This window comes from Talpa europaea (assembly GCF_964194135.1).
Source record: "Talpa europaea genome assembly, chromosome: 4".
NCBI classification, from domain to species: domain Eukaryota; kingdom Metazoa; phylum Chordata; class Mammalia; order Eulipotyphla; family Talpidae; genus Talpa; species Talpa europaea.
The window spans coordinates 26,007,670-26,033,496 of NC_140070.1; the positions used below are offsets into that span (position 1 = coordinate 26,007,670).

A 25,827-nucleotide genomic window follows, 5' to 3' on the forward strand; every position below is an offset into this window, starting at 1 on the left:
AAAACAAACAAACAAACCAGCAAACAAATAAATAAAGCATGCCTCTATAAAAAAAAAAAAAAAAAAGACAAATAATCCCCATCTAGGCGACCCTGATGGACAAAGTGCTATATCCACTGGTGTCCCCACCCCCTTGAGTCCTGCTGCTTCTCACAATGTTGGTCTTCCTGGGAGAGACTGTGGACAAAGCTTTAGTCTCTTTAAATTTGGGTCTCAGCTGGGGTAGACGGAGATGAGAGGGCAGAGGGATATCTTCAGCACACCTCTCCAAAACCTTGGGGCAGAAGGAGCACTTCGCTCCTCGCCTTATTATCTTGCTCCTGTGACACGTTTATCACTGGAAACCAAGGCATTGTCTGTGTGGCCACTGCACCTGCAGAGTCTGGGACATCTCAGCCACACATGGGTGTTGTTTTTTGTTTTTTTTTTTATTTGCAAGATCACCTGGGAGTCAATATCTTGTCTAAACCGTGTGAGATTCATAGTCCTTCCGGTCACGATGGAGACCTTAGCAGTTAGAAGGAAAATCTGGACCCTTGGACGCTGCCAAGAGGAACATTTATATATGGAATCAGCAGTTCAAAAACACCAAATTGCCGAGTGACTCCACTGTTTCTTAGTATCAGGACGGCAGGCGTTCTCCTGCCAGCATGTCAGTATTTGGCAGGTGCTTCTGGAATACTCCGGAGCAGCATTCTGCAGGCACAAGCAGAAACAGCGGAAACTGTGCTACCAGCTGAGAACGGCTTCTATTTTCAGGACATGTGGGCACTGAGAGTTCAAACAAGGAATGGCTCTGGTGTTCTGCACGACTCTTGTGTTTCCAGGTCACTGTATCCTAAGACTTTCTCTGTTTCCCTGCCAGGGCTGAAGTGATACTGGGAAGCATCATCAAAAAGAAAGGCTGGAGGTAATGCATTCACCATCATTTATTTGCCTTTCAAAAGATTTATTTTGGGGCCTCCCTGGTGGTTCAGGGGTTTAAGCATAGTGCTGTGAGGCTGTCCGCGGCCTTTGTGGTACAAGTTTGATCCCTGGCCGGCTGGGAGCAACCCACCTGGTACAGCAGACCTTTCCTGTCTCGCCTGCTGTTGCCCTCAGCAGTGTATTTTGGTACATCTGCCTGTTCTGCTCCCCACTCTGTCTCCAGTGAATCTTCTTACCCTCTGCGACTCTGGCCTGTACCCCACTTCTTAAAAAAAATGGTCTGATAACTGACCAAAAGACTGTCCCCAAAAGTCAACTCTTGGTAAAAGACTGATTTACAGTGGTTTGAAAATATATACCAGACGTTCATTACTTGTGTGTCAGAAATTATTGACTAGTATAGCATAACAAATCTCCATGGGGTTGAATGGAGGAGGGAATGTTCCTGAGGTATTTGTACATAGGCGTATGATATTTTTATGGCTTGTGCTGCCATTTATGGTCAAGGAGCTGATTATCTGTACATACCTATTTATGTTCACTCATCATTTTATTAATAACTCTGAATGCAAAGAAATGATGAAGCAAGACCCTCTTGGGATAAATGTCCCTGTGTTTTCTTACCTGGACACAGTCAGCCAGCATCGTTCCTGGTACCAGAGCTCCCCTCTTGCCTGACCCAATCACTTATGTAACAAGAGCCTATGGTAATGCAGGATCCCGTCACATCAGTGGGGGCGGTGAGGCCATCCCCCACATGGCTCTATGAGTGTCAACCATGACTGCCACTTCCTGCCAATGTGAGTATAGAATCAGGCAAAACCCAATAAAGATCAATGGGCACATTTGGGGGGTCCTCTTCCACTCTGGCATAATATATGCCAATGGCCAAATAAGTAACATTTCTAGAACACTTGTGAGACAGGTGTGCAAAGAGCCTTGGACCCATGTGTGTAAACAAAGAGGGTATAAAATTTATTCTAGGCAAAATGGACATTCTTAGAAATTAGCTTGAAACTGGTTTTATTATGTCTCTGTACACATCATTTAAACACCCTCCAGGAGAAGAAACTAGAATGGTGGAACCAAGTTCCTTGTCTTCCTGAGGTTGCTTACTCCTCATTCTTGGCGAAACATTTGGTAGGAATAGAGAACCTTGCAGAAATGGAAAACCAGAAATTTATGAAGATGTGAACAACTTTGGTGACCTACTTTCTCCCTCTCGTTTCTCCTCATTCCCTTCTCCAGGGACTGTAAGGTTGTTAAGAATAAACTATATTCAACCTTTCCTTCCCCAATATGGGACTGTATCACTGCCCCATAACGAAGTGCCACAGACAGAATGTTTAAGGCAACAGACCTTCATTCTCTCACAGTTCCAGAGACCAGAAGTCCAAAATCCAGGTTTGAGCAGCCTATGTTCTCAGAAACTCTGGGTTCTTCCTTTTCTCTGAGTCCTGGCAGTGGCTGGCCATCTCTGACAGTCCTTGGCTTTGAGCTGCAGCCCTCCAAAGTTTGCCTCCATCCCACATGGCCTGCTCCCCCTTCCTGTGTCTGTGTGTCTTATAAGGACAACAGTCATGTTGAACTAGGGACCTGTCCTACTCCTGTATGACCTCAGCTTAATTTAACAAATTGCATCTGCCAAGACCTTATTTCCAAACAAGCTCACATTCTGAGTACAGAGGTTAGGACTTTAACGTATTGGGGGGCACACAATTTAACCTAGAACAGAGATCTTAGAGGTAAATTCACTCAAAGTCCAGTGGAATCCGCAGTGAGGTGTAGGCTACCCAGGCTCACCTGTGCAAGGAGGGGAGGTGTCCATGCCATTGCTTTTTACCCCTTGATACCTCACAAACTTTAACCCCACTCTACATAGCTTGCAGAGACTATAATATATCTTTTGTAGATAGTGGGTTAGCATGTACTTTTCACAAACTGCTTTTTAGTCTTGCAAATAAAAACTCCAGCTATCACCCTGCTGCAGAATATAGGTCTCAGCGCACAGTTGCCCCCACAAGACTGGTGCAAAGACAAACTTTATCATGAGAGCATGAAGTTATAACAGTGGTTTCACACTGGCTTCTAGTCCTGGGGTTTTCACTTGCTAGCTGTGCTTCTCAAAACAACTTTCTTCACTTCCCTGAGTCTTGGTTTCCCCACCGTAAAATGGATGGCATAACTGTGAAGTGCTGTGAAGGAGTACAGGGGTATTTTGAAGGCTGTGCTCGTGTCAAACCAAAACACTTGGATTATCATTCTCCACCTCCACAGAATTGCTTTTAATACCTTTGGGGCTCAGTGAGCATTTGCCAGGTTGCTTTCTAATCTTGCTGTTTGACCATAAATGTTAGCAAACCCATATCGACCAAACATCTTATAGAAAGCCCAACTTTGGAAAAAATAAATCTATGGCGGTTTTCAGATAGAGTGTGCAGCTTTGACAGGTTCAATTGCTCTGAATAATCGGAAAAGCTGAATTCATTTTTTGTAATATTCTATCCAGTCTTTTGTTGAAGCTCTGAATATGTTTGCTGGCTCCCTTGTGGCAGATTGCTACTATAATAAGTATCATGAGGCTGATGGATTAACCCAGAAAGAACATCAGCTACTGTGGGCTGTGTACTCTCCAGATGCATACATCTGGAGACCCTTCATTACAATGATTCAAATTACTTTTCAGGGAATTAACATCAGTGGCACAGGGTTGCTGACATTTTCTACAAATTTTTCTTGTCGCAACCAAATTGTCAGAATTGTCACTGCTATTCCCCATCGATTATCATTAATCATACCAGGCTTTCACAGCTGAGGGACCCAGGCATTGACTCTAAGGCTGATGGAATTTTAAATGCCTTATTACAAATACTCCCAAAGAATGACCTTAACTTTTGAATCTCAAATGATTTTTTTTTAGACCAGTTCAATTGAATTATATCCCTCGAATAACTAAATCACAGTGAGACCTGCCTCCCAGTTTTAAACTCTATGATTGTCATTCTCAAGACATATTTCTAATTCTACCATCAGAATGGTAAAATTACATTTCTTACCTTTGGGTGTGGCTCTGGGAAGATAAATTTGCTGACAACCACATTTCATCCCCTTGGGAGTAATGTGATAAAAGCTACAGTTTAAGGGTTTTAAGACTGTTTTCCTAAAATAACATTTCTATCTAACAAGACACGTAAAGATATTTTTTTCTTACTATTCTTATTGAGTTCATTATTTGTATTTCCATGTCATTAGTTCCTATGGGAGAAAGTTGTGGTTAGAAGGTCATAACTCAGAGCCACTTAGGTCCACAGTCCCTGGCAGAGGGTAAATTACCCCAGGAAAAATTCTCACTCAATCTGTGTTTTGTCAGATGATAAATAAGTGGTTGTTAGTCGGTAGCTATTTGCTTGAGCTGCTAAAGCGATCTACTCTTGAAGTCCTTTTCCTTCCCTCTCGCTGATCGCTTCCTACCCCCATGGCTACCACTGACCTTTGCTTTGCGGCCACCCAGTCTCCTATTTGATGTCACAGACCCCTCCTCCAGCCCCTCCTGGTAAAGATGACCCCCTTCCACCTCTCCACTAGGACCTGACATCATCCCCATTCCCCAACTTTTTTTTTTTACATTTCAGTGATATGGATTAACAAATTTATCTCTTTACCAAATTATTTAAATGTGAGGTACAATGGGTTCTTTGTATTTTATAGTATAAATAAATAATAACAGGACTCAGTACAATAACTTCAAATGTCTTTAATCTTCTTCTGTGTGTGTTTGTCTGTTTAACATACAGGAGGTCCAGCCTGGTCATAACAACTAAACTCTACTGGGGTGGAAAGTAAGTTACACACTTTGTATTTTCCCTACTCAACAGGAAACAACTAGTAATTTATGTTTTTATCCTTTAGGCAACTATTTTGTATCTAATGTACTAAAATTAATGGATTCAGAAAGAAAGAGTATTTTTCTCATTCAAAGGGAAAAGCAATTTGCCTTGGAGTCAGTTTTAGCAAGATGCTCCCACAGAAATTTAGTGCAAATCATGTGGTCACTTGTTACTAAGTGATTCATGGAGATTTTCAAATACCAACCTCATACTTAGAAACATTTCCAAAATAGAGTTCAGATTTCAGGGGAAAAAAATAAGCACATAGCATCACAGAAGAAAAGCTACTCAAATCTGCCAAAACTGAGAGTTCCACGGAATGTAAAGATAAAAATATCTTGTCTGGCTCCACGTGTAAGTCTCTGATCATTCTGCAGAGGGCTCTGAAAGAACTAATCAAAAGGACCCTCTCGCTGGAGAATAACAGGAAGCTTCCTGTATCACTTGCTGTCAGATCAAATGAAAGAGAAGTCCTTTCTCTGTGGCAGAATGCAGAACAAGGTTCACAGGATGAATGGGCTTCTGATGGGCCTGCTGCTGTTTGAACTGGTACTTACATTACTCATCAGGACTTAGAAGTTGGGCCTCTTTGACCAATATGCAAGAAGACAGCAAGCTGTTCCACATGTCTTTTCATGGAATGCTCAAAGATTTCTGTCTTAACAACAAACAAGCACAAACAAACAAATCAACGGTTATTGACCTCCCTGGGCCTCCCCGGTAGCGCAGCGGTTGAGCGCTGGGTTGCGAAGCTGCCCGCAGCCTCTGCAGCGCCAGTTCGATCCCCGGCTGCTCCCCGGCCACCAGAGGAGGGTCCCGCATGGCGCGCAGACCTCTCCTGCCGCCCGCTGCTCCCCTCAGTGTGTACTCGGTCCTTCTGCCTGCTCTGCTCCCCGCTCTGACTCTGGTGAATTCTCTCACCCTCCCGTGCTTCTGACTGTGCCCAGTGCTTGTATAAATAAATAAATATAAATAAATCTTTAAAAAAAAAAAAAAAAGAAAAATGAAGGCAGAGGGCAGTTCTTCTTTAAGAATATTCTAAGCAAAATATACATGATTACACACACACACACTCATATTTCATTGCTATTTTTGAGCCAAATGATGACTATAATGCTAGAGTGATGGCATTCGGGGATTTATTGCTATTGTGGTCTACATAAAAATAAAGCAACTTGGCGCCCTGTCAGAAACATAGATTTATTCTGTCTATGTCCGATTCTTGATGCCTTTGGCTTGGTGTTTTGCTCTGGTATGCAAAAATCTAGCCTATAATTTAGAAATCAACAGGAAGTAAGACAATCTTCAAGTATCATTATGTAGTAGAGTACCTCATGCAATACGATCTAATATACTTGTAACTCATTCCAAATTGCCAAGGTTGATGGTGAACTGCTATGTTGTAAAAAGAAAAACCTGCCAAAGATATTGATGTTGGAGAAACATTTCATTAATGCTTTAAAACTCTAGGATCATGTTTCTAATTAATCAGAATTTACAATGATTTGGGAAGGCAAAAGGTTAAAAGTTTGTCTCCTTATGATTCTAAGTTAAGGATGACTTGGTTCATCAAATTTTAAATGGAAATAATTGTTGCATTTATTATGTAAGTCAGAAGGCACTGTCAAATTTGTGTCCTTGCTCAGAAAAGCTAAAGCTAACAATAATATCACAAAAGCTAACAATAATATCACAAACTTGTGTCAGGCTTTCCCCCCCAACCCCGGCTTGAATTGGTTAAAAATAAAGTGGGAAGGTTGAATCATATGCCAAGTTGTATACGGAGTGTGTGTGTATGGTGTGCCTGAATTACATTAGTAAGGTGTGGTGGCATCAAGGTTAAGTCATCTCCTGGGGTCTCCAAAGAAAAGGGGCTCAGTGTGCTGCCCACCAGCCTTCTTTCTCAGCCCTCAGTGGTATAGAATTTGCCAAGAAGGGGATATAAAATTAGCAATTCATTTCAAGCACGAATGATTATTCTTCTGTACTTTTGAAACAGCAATTTAAAATAAAAACACACCCCCACTCAAAGTCTTTTGCTTCTTTTTTCTTGTTAGAGCTGAAACGGAAAGAGGGTTGTCAAGAAAACATATTATTGAAGGTGGGTACTGCTGCTTCCATCTTATTTTCCTTTGTGGGATGCTGATTCAAGAAAGGTATCAATCAAATTGGCTCAAAACACATATAGAGGAGGAAAAATTTTCTATAAAAAGAACCACAGTCAACCAAGTTTGTTTCTGGGATTAGTTGGGCAGAGGGGAGAATGGGATTTCAAAAGAAAAAGCCCTAATTTTCTAGAATTTTCATTCATAGCTATGCTAACATTAATAAAACACTCCCATAAGACTTCTTGAAAGAGCTTTAATTGAAAATTAGATACATTTAGTGAGATATAATTTATATACCATAAAATTTTACCCTTATAGTGTACAATTCATTGGTTCTAAATTTAGAGTTGTACAATAATCATAACTTTATTGTAAAACATGTTTATCCCCTCCAAGTGACTGTCCAGGCAGTCACTTCTCATCCCTTCTGGACCCTTTCCACAGCCCCCAGTAATTGCTAGTCTGCTTTTGTGTCTATAGATCTAACACTTCTGGACATTTCTTATAAATGAGATCACCTGTGTGATATTTTGTGACAGGCTTCTTTCACTTAGCATAAAGTTCACCCATGTTGTAGCATGTATCAGTACTTCATTCCTTCTCACTGACAAATAAAATTGCTTTGTATCAATATACCACATTTTGTTTATCTATTCATCAGCTGATGAACATTTGGTTTGCTTTCATTTTTTTGACTATTATGAAAAATGTTCTATGAACATTTGCATACAAGTTTTTGTGTGGACAGATGTTAAGGTCTTGTACTTTTGAAAAAGAGGTTCTACACATAGAGAAAAAACTTGTAGAAAATTACCACTGAGTTGTTGATTCACTGTACTATTGCTTTTGTAATGGTACTCAAAATTATGTGTAGCTTAGAAATAAATAAGAAACGAAATAGTCTTCTAGGACTCTTACATTGTATAGAATTAACCATTCTGCTTCATTGTGAGGATTATAAGAGTTGTGAGAAATTTTTCTTTCTTTCTTACACATGTATATATTACAGAATTATTATACCTTTTGTAATAAAAGAAAAATGTCAAAAGGGGAATGCGGTATATTTCCCAACATATTTCACAAAAATTCAAGATTTTTGTAATTTTAGGTTCATGATTAATCATTAAGACAGTTTATTTTATCCTTTTAAAAACTAATTTCATTTATGAAATGCTAAAGTCACCAAAAACATAAAGTGTGTTCTAATCCCACCTCTTTAAAAGTAAAAATAAGTCGGGCCTCCCCGGTGGCGCAGTGGTTGAGCGCTGGGTTTGCAAAGCTGCCTGCAGCCTCTGCAGCGCCGGTTCGATCCCCGGCTGCTCCCCGGCCACCGGAGGAGGGTCCCACATGGCGCGCAGACCTCTCCTGCCGCCCGCTGCTCCCCTCAGCAGTGTACTTCGGTCCTTCTGCCTGCTCTGCTCCCCGCTCTGGCTCTGGTGAATTCTCTCACCCTCCCGCGCTCTGACTGTACCCAGTGCATGTATAAACAAAACAAACAAACAAACAAACAAATAAATAAAACAAGCCTCTTTAAAAAAAAAAAAGTAAAAATAAGTCAATAGTACCGTTTGCCCACCTCATTTCACTCTACACTTGGACAATCCGGTGCATTATACTTCCCAACTTTTTTCTGTAGTTACACTGACTTATCTATATACACTTACAAAAGAAATACAAAAGTGTTTGTATTAAACCAAAGAAATCAAGATATATATATATATATATATATATATATATATACACACTTACATAAACTTTACATTTTTCTCAATTAAAATACAATTTACACGCACATGCCTGCACATACATATGGTTTAAGGATTATTTCCAGCTTTTATCAATAGTATTGAAAAGAATTATACAAATGACCATCCCTATTTAAATGTGGTAAATACCAGAAGTGCCATTGTTAGGTCAGAGAATAATGCATATTTTAACAAAAAATTATTTTCTAAGAAAAATATACCACTCTGATGGAGTAGCTGGTTTTATTTATCTGCTTATTTATGCATTTATTTATTAGTGGATGTCATAACTTTGTGCTTCTCTTTCTGGGAATTAACTTTTGATGTTCTTGGACTTTACTTCTTTGAGTTGTTTGTCTTGGTTTTAATTTGCAGTTTGTCAGAGCTCTTTGTATATTTAAATATTCACTCCTTGTTGGTTCTATTTGTTGCAAATATTTTCTCCCAGACTGCCATTTTATTGGGAGTTTTTTCTCCCTATGAGCCTAATCTGAAAGATAATGTCAAATTGAAGATATTCATGTGACTTTGAAAGTTAGAGAGCCTTATTGACCTATAAAGATAACTACTTTGAAATGCCTTAGACTTGCACTAGAAAAAAATTATTTCCAGTATTCAATCATTTAATTTCAAATGGAAACATTTGTGACTAGATAATGACATATGTATGTATATACATATACTTGATACTGTTAATTTAATAATATTAATTATATTCTTATATTAACAGTAATAATTATATCATTCCATTATGTTCAAAGTCTGAGTTTCTCTTACTAACTGATTTTCAACAAATTTGTAGGCATTTGGGTTTTGAAATCAGACATACCTTGGATTAATTTCCAATTCTGTCATTTATGAGCTAAGTGACTTTGTGCAAGTTACTTAACCTCACTAACTCTCCATCTCCACAATTATAAAATAAGCTATAAATATTCCTACCCCATAGGGTTACTATACAGGGATTGAAATTAGATCAGTCACACTGAGCACAGTGCCTGTCATAATAAGAACTTCAATGCTATCTTTGTCACCATCACCTATTATTATTATCAGTGCCTCTGCTGCTCTTCCTTCTCTGGATAAGAGAAGGAAGTGAACACCATTACTAAGTATTACTAAGTGAACACCATTCTGAGGCTGCCACAATGCATGACCACTTTCTCACACTAGAGAAATTGCTGGTATGCCCAAGTTCTCACCCAAACAAAAATCTCTTCTCAAGCATTGGTGTCCTGGTTGACACGGTCAAGTCCAACTGAGCCTGCCTCTCAAAATCATTGTCAGTCCTGGTCTAGCATTTGCCATAACTTGTGTCTCCTGCCTCTTCATTTGTCACTAAGAAATAATCCCAGTTGGCCTGTAGTACCTAGCAGAATGCACAGGGAGCCAGGTACTGCCTACCAAGTTATTGTTTTTCTTTTCTTTTTAATCTGATTAAAAAGGAGATTCAGAAAATGCCTTACACAGGCAGTGAACAGAGAAATATAAAATCAAAGTGAAAAAGAATGAAGATGTATTACCAGGCTCTTCACCGAATCTCCGTTGCTTTACTATTTACCAGTGCATGTGTATAATCTCAGAATTCCAGCTTTTTTTAAAATCCGTTTTCTTCACAGCTCATATGACTTAATAGAAATACTTTAAAATTTCTCTACCTTTAAATAAATGAGGAATTTTCTTAGGAACTCATCTCTCAGAATGAAGAAACAAGTTCAGCTAAAATTCAAGCTGATATAGATTCAAACTTTAGCATAAAATTTCAAACTTTTGAGGTTGAAGATAAATTACAATGTTGTCATTTTGGTGTCACTTTGCAGTTCATACTTTCAGTCAAAGACAGTGCTCATGAGTGTCAGGGAGTCAGTTCAGAAGATATTTCTGGGAAGGCTGAAATTAGGGATTGAGTGGACTTTGCAGAGAAGAAGAGACATGAGTCTCTAGACCCAAAATAAAGTTTGAAGCCATTTACAGATCTTCTCCTTGAGTTTCCTTAGTACTTTCTCTGTGAGGAAGGTGACCCTTTTCAATATTGCAGATTCAGATGCACATTACACTTGAGAAACTGTTAGAGAATAAGACGAAAGTCATGCGCTGGGTGACCTTGGCAACCTGAGTTAATTCACAAAGTGTAAAATGAGCTCGATTGGTGCATTACACAGTTTTGAAAAATTTCATGTGAAAGACCTTTACCGTGAGGTCCCAAATCCTTGACTTAAATCCTTTGAGAAACGTTCTCCTTAGATTCACGAGGAGGGGGCAGAAATTTCACTAATAGGTTTATTACATCCAGTTAGGACCCCTACGTCCTTTCAGATTCTGAAAGTATATTTATTCATTCAGCCTCTCCACAAACATTCATTAAGCCCAAATTTGTGCCAGTGTTAGAATTTAGCAGATCAAATTTCTTTAGTGCCTAACGTGAAAGGATAGAAATAGTTTGGCAAGTCAAACCGTGAGAAAAAGAAAATTGTGTGCTTTTATAGACAAAAGCTGCATTTAAGTCTTTATTTGCCTTTCAGGTAAACAACAGTTTTGTTACGTAATTCAGAACACAAGCCACTATCATTATTTTAGGATCAGGAGATGAAAACAATCTAACCACATTCTGCTTGGATCTTTTTAATGACTGGCAAATATCAAACCCTACTATCTGAACTTTTTTTAAAAAAAATTATAATTTATGATTTTTCAGTATAAGAATGAATTTCTTAACAAGTAGATTCACCACAGTGGGCACCAGGGAAACTGCACTTGCCTGCCTCCCTCTCCCCAGTTTGAGTGTGATTCACAGTGGGAGATGTAGCCACATGTATTATCCTAATGCAGTGAAGCCTTCAGGAAAACAAACAGGTGTGTCTTAAATCCTAACTGAGAAGTCTACCTAAAAGAAGCTGGGAAATGATATGCGGAAACAGTGTACATTATGTGAGGCATATTATTTTTAAATTAGATAGTGAGGCAAAGGGGTGGTACATGTGGAAAATAGCTTATTTGAAAAGATCCCTTGCAGAATCTCCAAGTCACTGAGTTAATCCTGCAAGATTACACACCTGATCCATCCCTAACCAGGCCAATCTGCTTAACACCTGGAAGGAGCATCATTCTTGAGACTCCTGTGAAATAAAGCCGTGAGCTGAATTAAGGTCCACCTTATAAACAACTTAATGGCTTTCAAACTTCAAAAGCTAAAAGAAAAATGAACTTAGAATTCTTTTTACTGCAGTCACTTGATAGCTATTTTCTTTACATGATACAATTTATTAGCTTGTGGATTTTTGAAGATCGCCAGTTAACTTATGGACATCTCTTCAAGGGCAGGAGCTTTTCTCCTGCATTCATTCCCACAGATGCTAGGGTAGTGCCCAGGGACAAGGGAATATCAGAAGTGCTTTCAGCAAGCCACGGGGCACTAACCTCCTTCGGTTGTGATTAGCTGCCCAGCTGCCCCTCTGGAGCCAAGGCAAATGCATTTTTGCAAGTCTACTTAAAACAATACCTGGCCCCAAGCCACTGCTCAACATTTGCAAAATGGAGATAGAACATGACTATTTGTTTATGGGAGATAAACCCTACATGTCTCTTTATATCTTTATGTTGCTATGATTCAGCTTAAGTCATAGATTTAAAAACATCTAGGAAGGAAAGGCAGCACTGCCTGATCTGGCCTGTGGTCAGATGAAAGAGCAAAGCAGAATGATCATCTCACTCCCTTCTGTGTTTAGACAGATGAGGAAAGTGAGTTCAGAGAGGCTATGAGACATTGGCGAGGACATCTAGATCAGCACTGGACCCTAAACCCTGTGCCTCACCTGCACAAACCTCTCCCCCGAGAGCTACCCTGGTCCACCCAGCAGCCAAGAGCTTCTCGTGGTCGAAAATGTGCTGTCAAAGTGCCTATGGCTCCCACCCCCACTCCCACCAATTTGCTTTCCTCTACCCTCCCCATCTCACTGGCTGTCACTCATTTCTCAGGCCAATGGTTTAGGAGTCTTCCTCGATTCCTCTCCCTCCACACCTTATATCCAGCAAAGTCCTCCTACTCTTCTTGCCCAACTTGCCCTGAGTGTGAACACTTCTCACCAAATTGGTCTTCACTTGATCTGCTGCGGTAGGCTTCTACCTTTAAATAAATGAGGAATTTTCTTAGGAACTCATCTCTCAGAATGAAGAGATGCTTTCACCCCAGCGCCCCAGGTTCTCAGCAGGCAGAATGACCAGTTCAAAATCTGAGCAGATCATTTCCCCCATATAACCCACTTCTCTTTACCTCCCAACCCCTCACCAATGTTTTGTCATCTCATGTGGAGTAAAATCCAAAGTTTTTAATCACAGATCACAAGACTTATGTGGTTGCAATTTTCAAAGGCAGTGTACAGTGTCTTTTTGAGGCACAACCTCCCCTCAGAGTTGGAGTAGACACTAGGTGGATCACTGACATGATGCAATACATCATTTTGTATACTAACTATGAAGACAGAATGCCTCCCAGGAAAAGGAGTGAGAGGTGAGAAACGGTTGCATATGAGATGATCTGAATATGAAGACTACGTTTTTATTTATAAGTACACATTGTTACCTTGAACAGCCAACAGATGCTGTTATTATGCACTGTTAGCTCCTTGGGGAGAAATATGTCCATGAATCTTTCTACAAGCAGAGTCCAACACAGGCTCAGGATGAAATGAGGACTTGGGACATAACTGGTGGTGTGGAAGAGTAAGTGACATACCTTGTGTCTGATCACACAGGATTACAACAGGATCAAGTTGTAAAAGTGTCTCCTGGTTACTTACCATCAGCCCATATTGACTTGCTTGGAAGAGACAGAGAGGGAGTGCACCATCATAAAGGACTGTGTCCTATGCTATGCTAGACATGGCCATTAATGCCTCCCGTTAGGGGACTCTGAAAATTTTGGGCGTTAGTTTTTAACAAGGTTCATTTGGAACCTTTCCAGATGTGAACACCACTGTTACAATCACCACATTTCTTTAGACTTGCACTTACAAAGTGATTGGCAATTGATTTACTTGCTCTCTGGAGCAGCAATTCCAAAGGTAGTAAATACTGTTATCTCCACTACAGATTACAGTCAAGTCACAAAAGAAGTCACATTCACCAAGTAGGATCCCAAAAATGTCAAGCCAAGCAGGATCTCTCACAGCACTCCAGGATTTAAATTTCCAAACTTCCCAACCCACATTGCCCATTATTTGTTTGCTTGGTTCTCCTGGCCTCCCCAAGTTTCCTTCATACATAGAATTGCTTCCCCAAAGTGGCTCACATCACAGTGTTTTCTAAGGTAAATTTAATTTCCATCTGCCCCTTGAGATAGCTTGGTGATTCTCCAGGCCTGAAAGCCAACCCAGGTTTCTGAAGAGAAGGTATTAGTCCTTCTAACACCCATCTGTCCTGATCTTTTCAGCAATATTTCTTTTAACAAGCTACCCCCACTAGACAGTCCTCTTTCAGTAAATGAAAAATATTTCCAAAACTATATTTAAGCACTCCATTTTCCTGTCAGAAAAGTAATTGTGGCTGGTCGATAAACTAGTTTGGAAATCAAATTGAGATGAGCCCAAATTTAAATTTATAAGAGCCTCATTTAACATGCAATTAATTTTATGCCTGTAATAAAAGAGAAAAAAATCCTCCGGTCTTCCTGAAATTAAATAGGGTGATAAGGAAATGCTGAGAGCCTCATGGAAATGAGATAAAATGATTCTTGAACACTGTCAGCCTTTGGTTGCATAATATCATATACAATACAGTCTATTTCAGGGAAGTATTAATTTTACTGAAATTAAATAATCTTTTTCTGAGTACTCATAAGAATGTGACCAAATAGTCAGGGCTGAGACATAGATTATTGCTTCCAGAATTTTTTTTAAGCTCTAACCCTCTTCTTAAATTGTTACAGCTTCTAATGTTTTAGTTTCTTCCCCAAAGAATGGGAAGTAATGGAAATGGTAGAACTCAGCTATATTTAAGGTTCTTCAAACTTTGTTCCACTTAGTGAAATACTGAGCAAAGTCTTCATTTGCCAACCCCTCGGTTACTGTTTAAACCCATGTGTACCTTAAGATTGGATTGACATTTATTCTTATAATATTTTAATGTTTTTATGTGCAATCACAATCTCAAACCCACTGCGAGCCTATTAAGTAATTCAAAACATGACCTTAACTTGCAATTTTTTAAAAAGAAATAAGTTAAACTCCCAAGCTGCTTTTTAGTCTAAATATTGCATCTGGATACCGCCACACGTGTCACTACGTAAGTTCACTACTGAGAATGTATTTTCAGTTGGGTAGAAGTGCTAAAATCATTGAAAATTTTCTAAGAATTGGGTGGGGACAAAGTCAGCTTCTGATGTATTTTTTAAAGGTTCTGGAAGCCCATAAACACATCATTGTATTGAAGAACTTTTAAAAATTATCCAGTGCTTCCCCCCCCCCCCCAGTAAGTTCTTGAAGGAAATGAATCATCAACTCTGTCTTGTACCACTTATATTTGAACTTTTGGGTTTTTCCTGTCCCTGCCTGTCAGGATTGAAGGGCTCCCTCCAGAGGCTGCAGCTGGAGTACGTGGATGTGGTCTTCGCCAATCGACCGGACAGCAACACCCCCATGGAAGGTGAGTGAAGACACTTAAAAAGAGTTCTTGGTACTAGTTTCATGACTTATTCCACTCAGGGAAATGAAATATATTGACTGATATGATTGAATATGAAAAACAAATACCTTTCCGTTTCATGCCCTTCAACGCTTATCCTCAAGCCAGGGCTCCAGGTCCTGCTTCTTCCTGGTAAACAAACTGCTTCGTTGCTGCACTGGGGTTGTGGCATCAGTGGCTATTATGCTCACTTCTTCTAGGTTCACTTTTGTGATTTCATCAACTAAAACAATAGTGTTTACTGGAAGGGGAGTTTATAACACAGCCATCATTATTTTGGAGTCAGTTTTCTGAGGACCTTCTATTTTATAACTTGAAGTTTGATTAGTTTCCACACTGTGGTGACAAGTGCTCAGTGGGATGTTCCAGGGCTCACCACTTCAAAACAAGACTCTTTCTTGGAATTTGGTTGCTGATTCTGAAGGAGCTACATTTTATCCCCTTTCTCTTACAACTGTTTGAAGACAATACTTTACCCATCTCCTTGTGGAAGATTTCAGAATGTTCCTAAAACCAGATTCTCTTCAATTTTCATTTATGGAAACTACCTAGAGTGCTTAAGAAAGAAAAGATAGTTTGGGAGGAAAAATTAAAAAGAATGTTTTAGTTAATTGGAGTTTGCAGTCATGTGGATTATCACTTGATTGAGTTGAGTAAGAATGAAGATATTTGGGGGAAAGGAAAAAAGGAATGTTCTGGCTATTTGAGATGTATGAAGTGGATTTACAAGTTTTCAAAGAATTAGACTAGAGTAACAGGCATACAATTACTCTAAAGGTAAATTTGTCCATGATGATTCAAAAGGTAGTTCAGTGTCTTATAATAAATCAGGTTCTTGTGATAGAGTTATAGAAATTTTAGAAGTGATAGTGGCATAGAAGTTATAATTAAAGTGCATATGAATTAAAAGCCTGGTGACCATCTTCTTTGGAAACATGTCTTTGAATTATACCATGTACAAGATAGAAGAACATCTGGGATATTTCTGAGTCTCTTCTTTTTTTTTCCCATCCTACCTCTGTTTTTAATTTTAGGGATATAATGTAGGAGTATCTCAAAAAGAAAACTTACATTATACAAGGCAGAAGTTCTTAATTAGGAACCAAATGATGTGATACTGCTATGATAATGGGTCTGTTCTATGAACACTGATTGTGTGTTGAAATTTATTAGAAGGGAGCTTATAAGCTTATAAGGGAGCTTATAAAAAAAAATGCCACCTGGTGGATTTGTAAATGTACCGTTGTCCAGCCTCTGCTGGAATCATAGAAAATTCACATTCCCTTTCATTTCTGACAGAAAATTCCACCAAGACAAACAGGAAGCTATTTTATCATTAGTCACTGTCCAAATTCAGAAGCTCAGTGAAGGCTATCAGCAATGCAGATTTGCCATTTCTTAATAAGGTCAAGAAACAATGCATTTTGTAACTTGATGACAATCAAGCTCTCTTCGTGGGAAGAGGTCTGTCTCCCCACCCCACCAAGTGCCTTTTTGCCAGGCACTCCAGCTCCAAGCTTAGTCTTCCAGATGTACTTAGCAGGGACATACTACAGGCAGTTTGTCACTAGGACTTATTCCAGATTGAAATAGCTCCCCTGTGAATTCACTCTCACTTTCAGAAAATGTATATGATCAAACTTAGTAGAATCATTTGTTCCAAGGTGAGCCAGATGGAAATGCCATTTTGATACTAGTTTCTGGAAACCCAGTTTCTACATTTGGTCTCTTCTACTTTAACAGAGGAAAATGCTGATCTGGGCAATAAAGAAGAAGAAAAAAGGAGACAGGGATTGCCAGGTGGTCTTGGGTGCACTTGTGTATGAGTGAAACTTGTACATATACAATGGAATCTATACTTAGAGAGTTGTGTTTCTAAAAATAATACACAAAGGAAATGTTAGGCATGATCAAAATTACCCTGAAATCCTGACAGTAATTTTCATCAGTGAGTGCTACTCCATAACCTCTACTTAGTTGTTTTATTTCTTCTCCAAATACAGTGGCAAACCCATCACTTGCCCAGTCACTTTTTTTGGTTTGTTTTTTGGTAATCATTGGAAAATCCTCGATATTATTCTCATCCTACCCCCACCTCCCCCAGCAACTCACATTAGTAATTTTAGGCTGTCACTTGCATCCAATTCTATCTGATATAAACAATACAAGTTCCTGAGTATATATTGCTGAATTTCAATACATTAAACCTACAGATGTCAGCACTGTTTAGTATGTGTGTGCCTGGGTGCATATCTTTAGTATACATCATTTTTATTGGTTTCAACCATTCCCTATCAATTCCATGGAGCCACAACAGACACTAATTTATAATTTTTCCGAGGCACCTATTTTAAACCCAAGGGACCTAATGAGAGCACCCAGCCCAGCTTTGGAATACACATTTTAAACAACTTTGATTTAATTTTTTTTAAATGCCAACCCCATTCATTTGATTCTTACTATAAAGCAATGTTAATTGGGAACATTTCTAAAATAAACCAAGATGAGTTTTATCCAGTTTCTATTTATCATATAACAACTATTGAGCCAGAAAAGATTAGCTGTAACATCCTCTTTATAATTTATTGGCATGATATAGTTAATTAGTTGTTGCAGTCCCTTCTTCCTTAGAAAATTAGTAGACAAAAAATGAACTCTCCAAAAGAACGGCTAAATTATAAACATTCAGTCACTGGAGAAAGGGATGAAACTTGTCATTTGCTATCTGCAACCTATGGAATACAAGGCTATGGGAAGATGTTCCTGGCAACAGAGGGGGATTTATGTGCTTTCCCCCCCCTGTCCTTCTTGTTTATTTTTTCTGGTTCACCTAGTAGTAAGTCATTTTTCTTTCACAGCATCTGTCATGCCATCTGTTTCTGCTATAATATCTGGCATCAATGGCATGTTATCCAAATCCAAAAAAAATCAGCCCATACCCCATCTCTTCTTTCTTAGGAGGCTGTGCTCTTCCCAGTTGAGTCACTGACAGTTCCTTGTGCTCTGCGATACTTACATTCTTAAGTCTCTCATTTACTTAAATCCCAAGGTGTGTTTCAAAATCTTCTCTTGAACTCGTTAGACCATAGAAAGTTCATTCCACCTGAGTCGTGCAGAGCAAGTTGACGTGGAGTGCTCGTGTGTCTGAAGTCCTGCAACTAGGAGGTTTTTTGGTGGGGTTTGCTGTTATTCCCAAATGCCAGGATAGTTTCTCCATCTATGCTCTTCTCACTCTGGGGAGGAAGTGATCAGGCATGACTGTGGCCATGAAAGAAGGTGGTGAATCACATACTGCTTCTGAAAAAAAAGTGATAAGCCATTCTACTTTATATAGATTTTTTTTCTGAAAGGAAAGAAGCCCACTAATTTGTTGATCTGAAGAATGTGATGAATTTTAATTAGATTAAATCTTAATTTAAAAGTCACTTCAAATTTGAGTTTTTGTATTTTTCATGCAGAGCTTTTTGTCAAAACTAATCTCATAGAATCCCTGAGTCATTAAATATTATGCCCAACATAATTGGAGTTCAAATTATTTATCTTCCCCTGCCAGCAGGTCAATACAGACATAAAGCAATCCAGATGTTTTCATTTCAAGTAAGAGAGACAAGATCAAATTTAGTTTTACTTAATTCCCATCATATCATCACATCAAACAGTCCATCCCATAATTATACTTCTTTCTAAGCCATCTTTATTAGTGTCTTACTATGCAAGTAGAAACATATTCAAGAATCAAGACATCCCATGGCAACTGAGGAACTATGACAAAGCAGCAAACATTACAGCATCACAAATTGTGTACATTTTCCCAATTCAAAACATTGGACCTGGATAGTCAGACTCCAAGGTTAAGTTTTCAGAACCAAAAATGTAATGGCCTAAAACTGGAAAGACCATTGAACCATGATGAATCATCCCTTCTGCCCAATTTTTTATTATCTGCCCTGAAAGACACCTTCACCCATTCCAAAAAATGTAGTAATCACTAGGAAGAAATTTTCTGCAAGTAGTCTTGTAACAGTGCTGTCCGCTGGAAATATAATCCACATATATATTTTATATTTTCTATTAATTATATTAAAAAGTAAATAGAGGGCCTCCCTGGTGGTGCAAAGGGCTAAGCACAGCACGGTGACACTATCCACAGCCACTGCAGCAAGAATTCAATCCCAGGTCAGGGAGGAACACACATGGCACAGCAGACCTTTCCTGTCTCCCCCTCTGCTCCCCTCAGCAGTGTATTTCAGTCAGTCTGCCTGTTCTGTTCCCTACTCTGTCTCTGGTGAATCCTCTAACCCCCTGCACCTCTGACCTGTACCCCAGTTCTTTGTATGCGTAAATAAATAAATCTTTAAAAATTTTTTTAAAAATAAAAAGTAAAAAGAAGTAGGTGAGATAGTTTTATCTGTTTCCCCAATTTCATTTATCTTCATTATTTGTTTGACTTTCTGGCTTTCTGAACAGATCTGAACAATCATAATTAACAATAGAAACACACTGCAGAGTGCACTATTCCTTGTGCACATGGTACCTCAGATTTGCAGTCTTCTAGGGCTGTTGAAAAACTCCCTACAGTTAACTCCCCTCTCCCCGCTCCCTCACCCCACCCCATCACCAAAGCTCTGAGTGTGGATCATGGTGATGTGCAACTATCAGGAACAGAGCCCCAGTTAACAATTTGTCCACTTGGGTTCCATAGATTGAATAGGAGCATTAGGAAAAATGACCTCTGCTGGAGCATACAGAGAAGCTGAGATTGCCAAGGCTGCAGCAAACATGTAATGTGACAAACCACACTCCCAGTGACAATGTGCAAACATCTGCTGCAGTATTCTATGCTTTTCTTGTAAATCAAAGATTCCCAACCTCATTGCATAAAGTCCAGGTTGGAAGGGAACATCCCAGAGAAGAATGCAGCTTCTATGCAGTTTAGCCACTTCCTCTATTCTCTTTCCCCTTTTATTTCCTTTCTTCACATCTTCCATCAACAGTGACAGCAGAAACTGTTCAACCCCCATCAATGGTAAGACTCTAGAGGAGAAAGGAGTTGGGCCTGGGTCTGGGGGCCTTTTGGACCTCCACATTGCAGATATGTGGCCCTGGCCAAGCCCAGAAAGAGTGGTTTGGGGGAGTTGTTTTTTTCTTCTCTTCCAAAGTTGTTTTTAGTTAAGAAAAAAAAGACCAAGAGAACGGAAATGGCTTCCGTTCCCCCCAGCTGTCAGGTGGAGACAGAGCTACTTAGTATTCTGGGGCTGTGAGTTTGTGACTCATGCGAACTTCCTTCTGCAAGAGTTGTCATCTCCCTGAAAGATAGCTGGAGTTGTGACAAGATTTACCTCTGCATTCTGAGGGGATGTCGACTCAGTCTCAAGGGGATTCACTCTATAACGTCCTAACTGCATCTCATCCACTGTGACATAGGTAGGACCTGGGAACTCTCATTAGCCCAACGCCGTCCCGGGCAGTGGGACTATGGATGTGAGCAGCCATCACTTAGCGGTATCCCTCCTGGTTCTCTAGCAGGCTGATGCAGTGGGGTGGCAGCCACCCGTGTCAGAGCTGATTTGGAATTCTTAGGCAGCAGGGATAAACAAACCCTTAAGTATCTCACTTACTTTCTGTACAAAATGAAGTCATGATAGAGAGCATATGGCTTTTGCTAAACCCCTCCTGGATATTTGTGTCGTGAAAAATATCAGGTCTGCAGTCAGAGGACAGGGATCCTAGCTTCAGGTATAGGAACTTGATTGGGTTGCTCAGACTTTTTGCTCCTCAGTTTTTCATTTGGAAAACAGGAAGAGTAAAAATATTACCTTTCCTGGCTGTTCCCAAGATTGGTTGAAATGTTTTATAAATTGTGATGCCCTGCATAAATGTTTTGAGGCTATTATAATAACATCAGTCTGTGCTTTTTGGCATATATAGGCATAATAAGATGTAATAATCGAAGTTGCAACCAGGCATTAAGACACAATTGAAATTCAAAAAGATACCAAATCTCCATTTGTAATATTGCGAAATGGGCAAAAGCTGGTTCTATGATTTTTAGAAAAAATGTTTTGAGAAATTAAAATCTCAGAGAAGTTGAAAAAAATTAACACCCTATACGTTACTCCTGGGTTTACCAAATGAGGCTGTATTTTGCCTCTATTTTGCCCTCTCTTGCTCTCTCTCATTATGACATTTCACACGTGAACAGTGTCTCCACAGCAGGCCTTCAATACAATCATGACGTGACCATCACACCCTGGCACCTTACCCACGATGTATCACTATTATCTAACATGCGGGTCATATCCAAATATCCTAAAATGCCCTTTATAGGACTTTTTTTTTTTTTAAGATTTATTTATTTATACTAGCACTGGGTACAGTCAGAAGCGCTGGAGGGTGAGAGGATTCACCAGAGCCAGAGTGGGGAACAGAACATGCAGACTGACAAAATACACTGCTGAGGGGAGCAGTGGGCAGCAGGAGAGGTCTACGCGCCATGTGGGACCCTCACCTGCGGCGGGGACTGAACCGGTGCTGCAGAGGTTGCTGGCAGCTTCACAACCCAGCGCTCAACTGCTGCACCACCAGGGGAAGCCCAGGACTTTTTTTTTTCTTTTTTTTTAAGATAGAATTGGGTTCATGATTTAATTAAATACCACTTGGCATTTAGTTGGCTTTTCATTCTCTCTTTGGTCAAAATGGTTCCTCCACCTTTTTTTTTTTCTCTTAATGACATTGCCTTATTTTTAAGATTTATTTATTTATTTATACAAGCACTGGGGTACAGGCCAGAGGCACGGGAGGGTGAGAGAATTCACCAGAGACAGAGCAGGGAACAGAACAGGCAGACAGACCAAAAGCACTGCTGAGGAGAGCAGCAGGCACGGCAGGAGAGGTCTGCCGCGCAATGTGGATATGTCCCTGGCTGGCTGGGAATCATACCTGTGCTGCAGAGGCTGCGGACATCTTCACAGCGCTGTTCAACCCATTGTGCCACTGGGGAGGCCTGACATTGACGTTTTTTTAAACTTCACACCAGTTGTTTTGGAGAATGTCTTTCACACCAGATCTCTCTGATTGTTTTCTCATGATTAAATTAAGATTAAGCCTTTCTCCCAAGAAAACAACACAGGGGATGTTGAGTCCTTCTCCGTGTGTCCCTCAGAGGCCAAGAGGGACACTATGTCCCATTTTCAGTCATATTGAGACTGACACTCAGTGAAGATCCTGTCTGTCAGCTCCATCCTCTTTGAATCCGTAATTAATAAATAACCTGGGTGTGATTCTCCCCAGGCCACATGAACAACCTGGTCCCACATAGCTGACTTAGCATCCACTGGGGGCCCTGCTACATCTGTGATATAAGGGGGGTTGTGGTCCTTCCCAGGTATGAGTAAGCATCCTATAAGATGGGCTCCCCACTCTCAGCTCTGGAACTGGAGCCCTCACTTCAGGAGAGAGCACAATGAGAAGGGCCCGTCTGGAAAGAATGAGGCTGTGACTCCATCCCGCCAGGGGGAGAGGGCTATACCTTCACTCCACCCCTCCCTGGTAGGGGGTAGGGGAGCAGAAGACTGCCCGGAGTGTTTATTTTTATTTTATTAATTTTTTTCCTTACATCATTGTAATCCCCATGGCTCCCCCACCACCGTATCACCCATGAAACCTCACCATATTCCCTTGTGTCCTTCTCTCCCCGTCTTGATCCTCTCCCTCCCCCTTCCTTGCTGTATGCCTCAGATCTATGGTCAGCTTGCTAGTTTTTGCTTTTTCTTGACCTTTTTTTGGTTTCTCTGTATTCCACATATCAATGAAACCATCCAGTATTTATCTTTTTCCTTCTGACTTATTTCGGCTAGCATAATCCCTTCCAGCTCTATCCATGTTGCTGCAAATGGCATGAGTTTGTCTTTTTTGATCACTGAGTAATATTCCATTATGTAAATATACCACAACTTTTTGATCCATTTGTCTGTTTTGAGGCACTTGGATTGTTTCCATATCTTGGCTATTGTAATAGTGCTGCAATAAACATAGAAGTGCAGGTTTCCTTTCAAATTAGTGTTTTTGTGTCCTTTGGGTAGATTCCTAGGAGTGGAATCGCTGTATCATCTAGTAGATCCATTTTTAGTATTCTGAGGCACCTCCACACAGCTTTCCATACTATCTGGACCAAGTTACATTCCCACCAGCAATGTAAGAGGGATCCTTTATCTCCACATCCTCCCCAGCAGTGCTCAGCGTGTTTAATACACATCCCCCGTAGTGACAGAGTGGCGTCTGTTGACTCAGGAGCTGACCCCTTTCTGACACATCCAGATGTGCAGAAGCAGCTGGTCCTCTACTTCAATGGCACAGCCAGGAGGCAGCTTCCCTCCTGGGGGTGACAGGGTGGGTATCTGCAAAGGTTTCCTGTGTGGAGTCACACAGGAAGAGTGGAGGCTGCCATTGAATGCCAGAACCAGTAGGAGAAGCAGAGAGGAGAAAAGAGAAACCAACCACATCCCACCTCCAAGCAGGTCTCAGTTAGAAAAGAGAAGAGTGCCTCCCCGGTGGCACAGCGGTTGAGCGCTGGGTTGCGAAGCTGCCCGTGGCCTCTGCGACGCCAGTTTGATCCCCGGCTGCTTCCCAGCCACCGGAGGAGGGTCCCATGTGGCGCGCAGACCTCTCCTGCCGCCCGCTGCTCCCCTCAGCAGTGTGCTTCGGTCCTTCTGCCTGCTCTGCTCCCTGCTCTGGCTCTGGTGAATTCTCTCACCCTCCCGCACATCTGACTGTACCCAGTGCTTGTATAAATAAATAAATAAATCCTTAAAAAAAATACACTTTAAAAGAAAAGAAAAGAGAAGAAATGCAAGTTTTCGCTGAGATGTGTACAGGTTGTGTTTTTGACCTAAAATGATGTCAGGTCTATTACCAAAGAGTGGGCAGGAAGACCATGGGACCAGCCTGAATTTTCAGTAGGCCTAGGGACAAGGGAAGATTAAAAAATAAAGCTGTGTTAGGATTACATGAATTTAAATTCCTAATTTTAAGTGACTCTGACTTAAATTACATATATAAAAAAAAAAACTTCCATTCGTTTCAGAAAACAAACATGTTTACTTTTTATGAAAATACCACTAAGCCCCATATAATTGGACATTTAGGAAAACCTTGCGTGCTTGAGATTCAAGTCTCCACAGCCACAAAATAAGACACAGTCCACCTGAATGAAACGTGTCTGTAATACACAGGCATCCTTCATATCCACCACCCATCTCCTACAAATCCTCCCCAGGAATCCAAAAGCTTCTGAAGGTGTCCTTCTACTTCAAGGAGTAATGGAAAAGATTATAAGCCACAAAACCTCAACTTGTACAACTTGGAATTTTCCCATCCTTTCTAAATATATCTCAATGTTGAGTTTTGGTATTTGTCTTAAATTTTGAAAGGTGACTTGTGTTGTGACTAGCTTCAATGAAACCAATCATATAAAATTAATGATAATTAAATAAGATACTTTTAGACATAACATTTTGAAACCCTAGTACAGTCAACCTAGAATTTACTTATATAAGAAAATTAGGTATTTTTAGGAGCCAGTAGCTGGAAGGGAAAAGTACAGAGAAACAGTAGGCAGGAAAAGAAAATCTAATCTTATCAATATTCTCTTTTAACTTGGAGAAAAGAAGAAAGCATTGTATCATTGGCATGGAAACTAGAAGTATATTTGGTAATGGAACAAACCCAATTGTCACCTAGAAATGAATGCTTATATCTAATGAGACAAGAAAAAAAAACTGACACAAGAATTCACATAAAATGTTATGGAAAGTAAAAAGGGAAGATATGGATTCCAAAAAGAAAAATTGAGGAAGGAACAAAAGATAAGATTTTGTTTCTCCCACCCACCCATCTTCTGGACTCCCTTCCCAGCACAGATCTCACAAGCTCTTTTCTCAAAAGACCTACAGAATGCCTTTTAATCAGCCCCATGTCACTCAAGATGGCCGAGAAGAACATGGTTTATAAAAATGCTCAGATCCAAAACTTATTCAAGAGCAATTTATTGAGTGCCTGCTACATTCTAGATAGTGCTTTTCATGCATGGGATATACAGGAGGACAGAGAGACAAAGATACCCATCCTTACAGCACACACTCATTCTAGTAAGATGGACAGGAAATTGGGGCTTCCCTGGTGGTGCAAGGGGTTAAGACGCAACCTATGAAGCTATCTGCAGCCACTGCAGCATGAGTTTGATTCCCAGCCAGCCAGGGAGCAACCCACATGGCGCAGCAGACCTCTCCTGACTCTCCTGCTGCTCCCCTCTGCAGTGTACTTTGGTCATTCTGCCTGTTTTGTTCCCCACTCTGTCTCTGGTGAATCCTCTCATCCCCACACCTCTGGCCTGTACCCCAGCTCTTGTATGCATAAATAAATCTAAAAAAAAAAAAGATGGACAGGAAATAAATAATAAAATATTAAGTTCTATAGACTATTAGA

General features: G+C 40.2%; 1 protein-coding gene across 5 annotated transcripts in view; it reads left to right on the forward strand.

Annotated features, from left to right (window-relative positions):
• Positions 1-25,827, forward strand: part of KCNAB1 (potassium voltage-gated channel subfamily A regulatory beta subunit 1) — a gene marked incomplete at both ends in the record, with an annotated part of 324,812 nt that overhangs the window by 268,720 nt on the left and 30,265 nt on the right. For 3 of the 5 annotated variants that reach the window (XM_084231608.1, XM_084231609.1, XM_084231610.1), the window contains 4 exons: positions 866-910; positions 4,722-4,766; positions 6,872-6,915; positions 15,220-15,306. In XM_084231608.1, the coding sequence (XP_084087734.1) occupies positions 866-910; positions 4,722-4,766; positions 6,872-6,915; positions 15,220-15,306 (221 nt within the window). The remainder of the gene's footprint in view (positions 1-865; positions 911-4,721; positions 4,767-6,871; positions 6,916-15,219; positions 15,307-25,827) is intronic. The other 2 variants (XM_084231611.1, XM_084231612.1) reach the window with 1 other exon arrangement.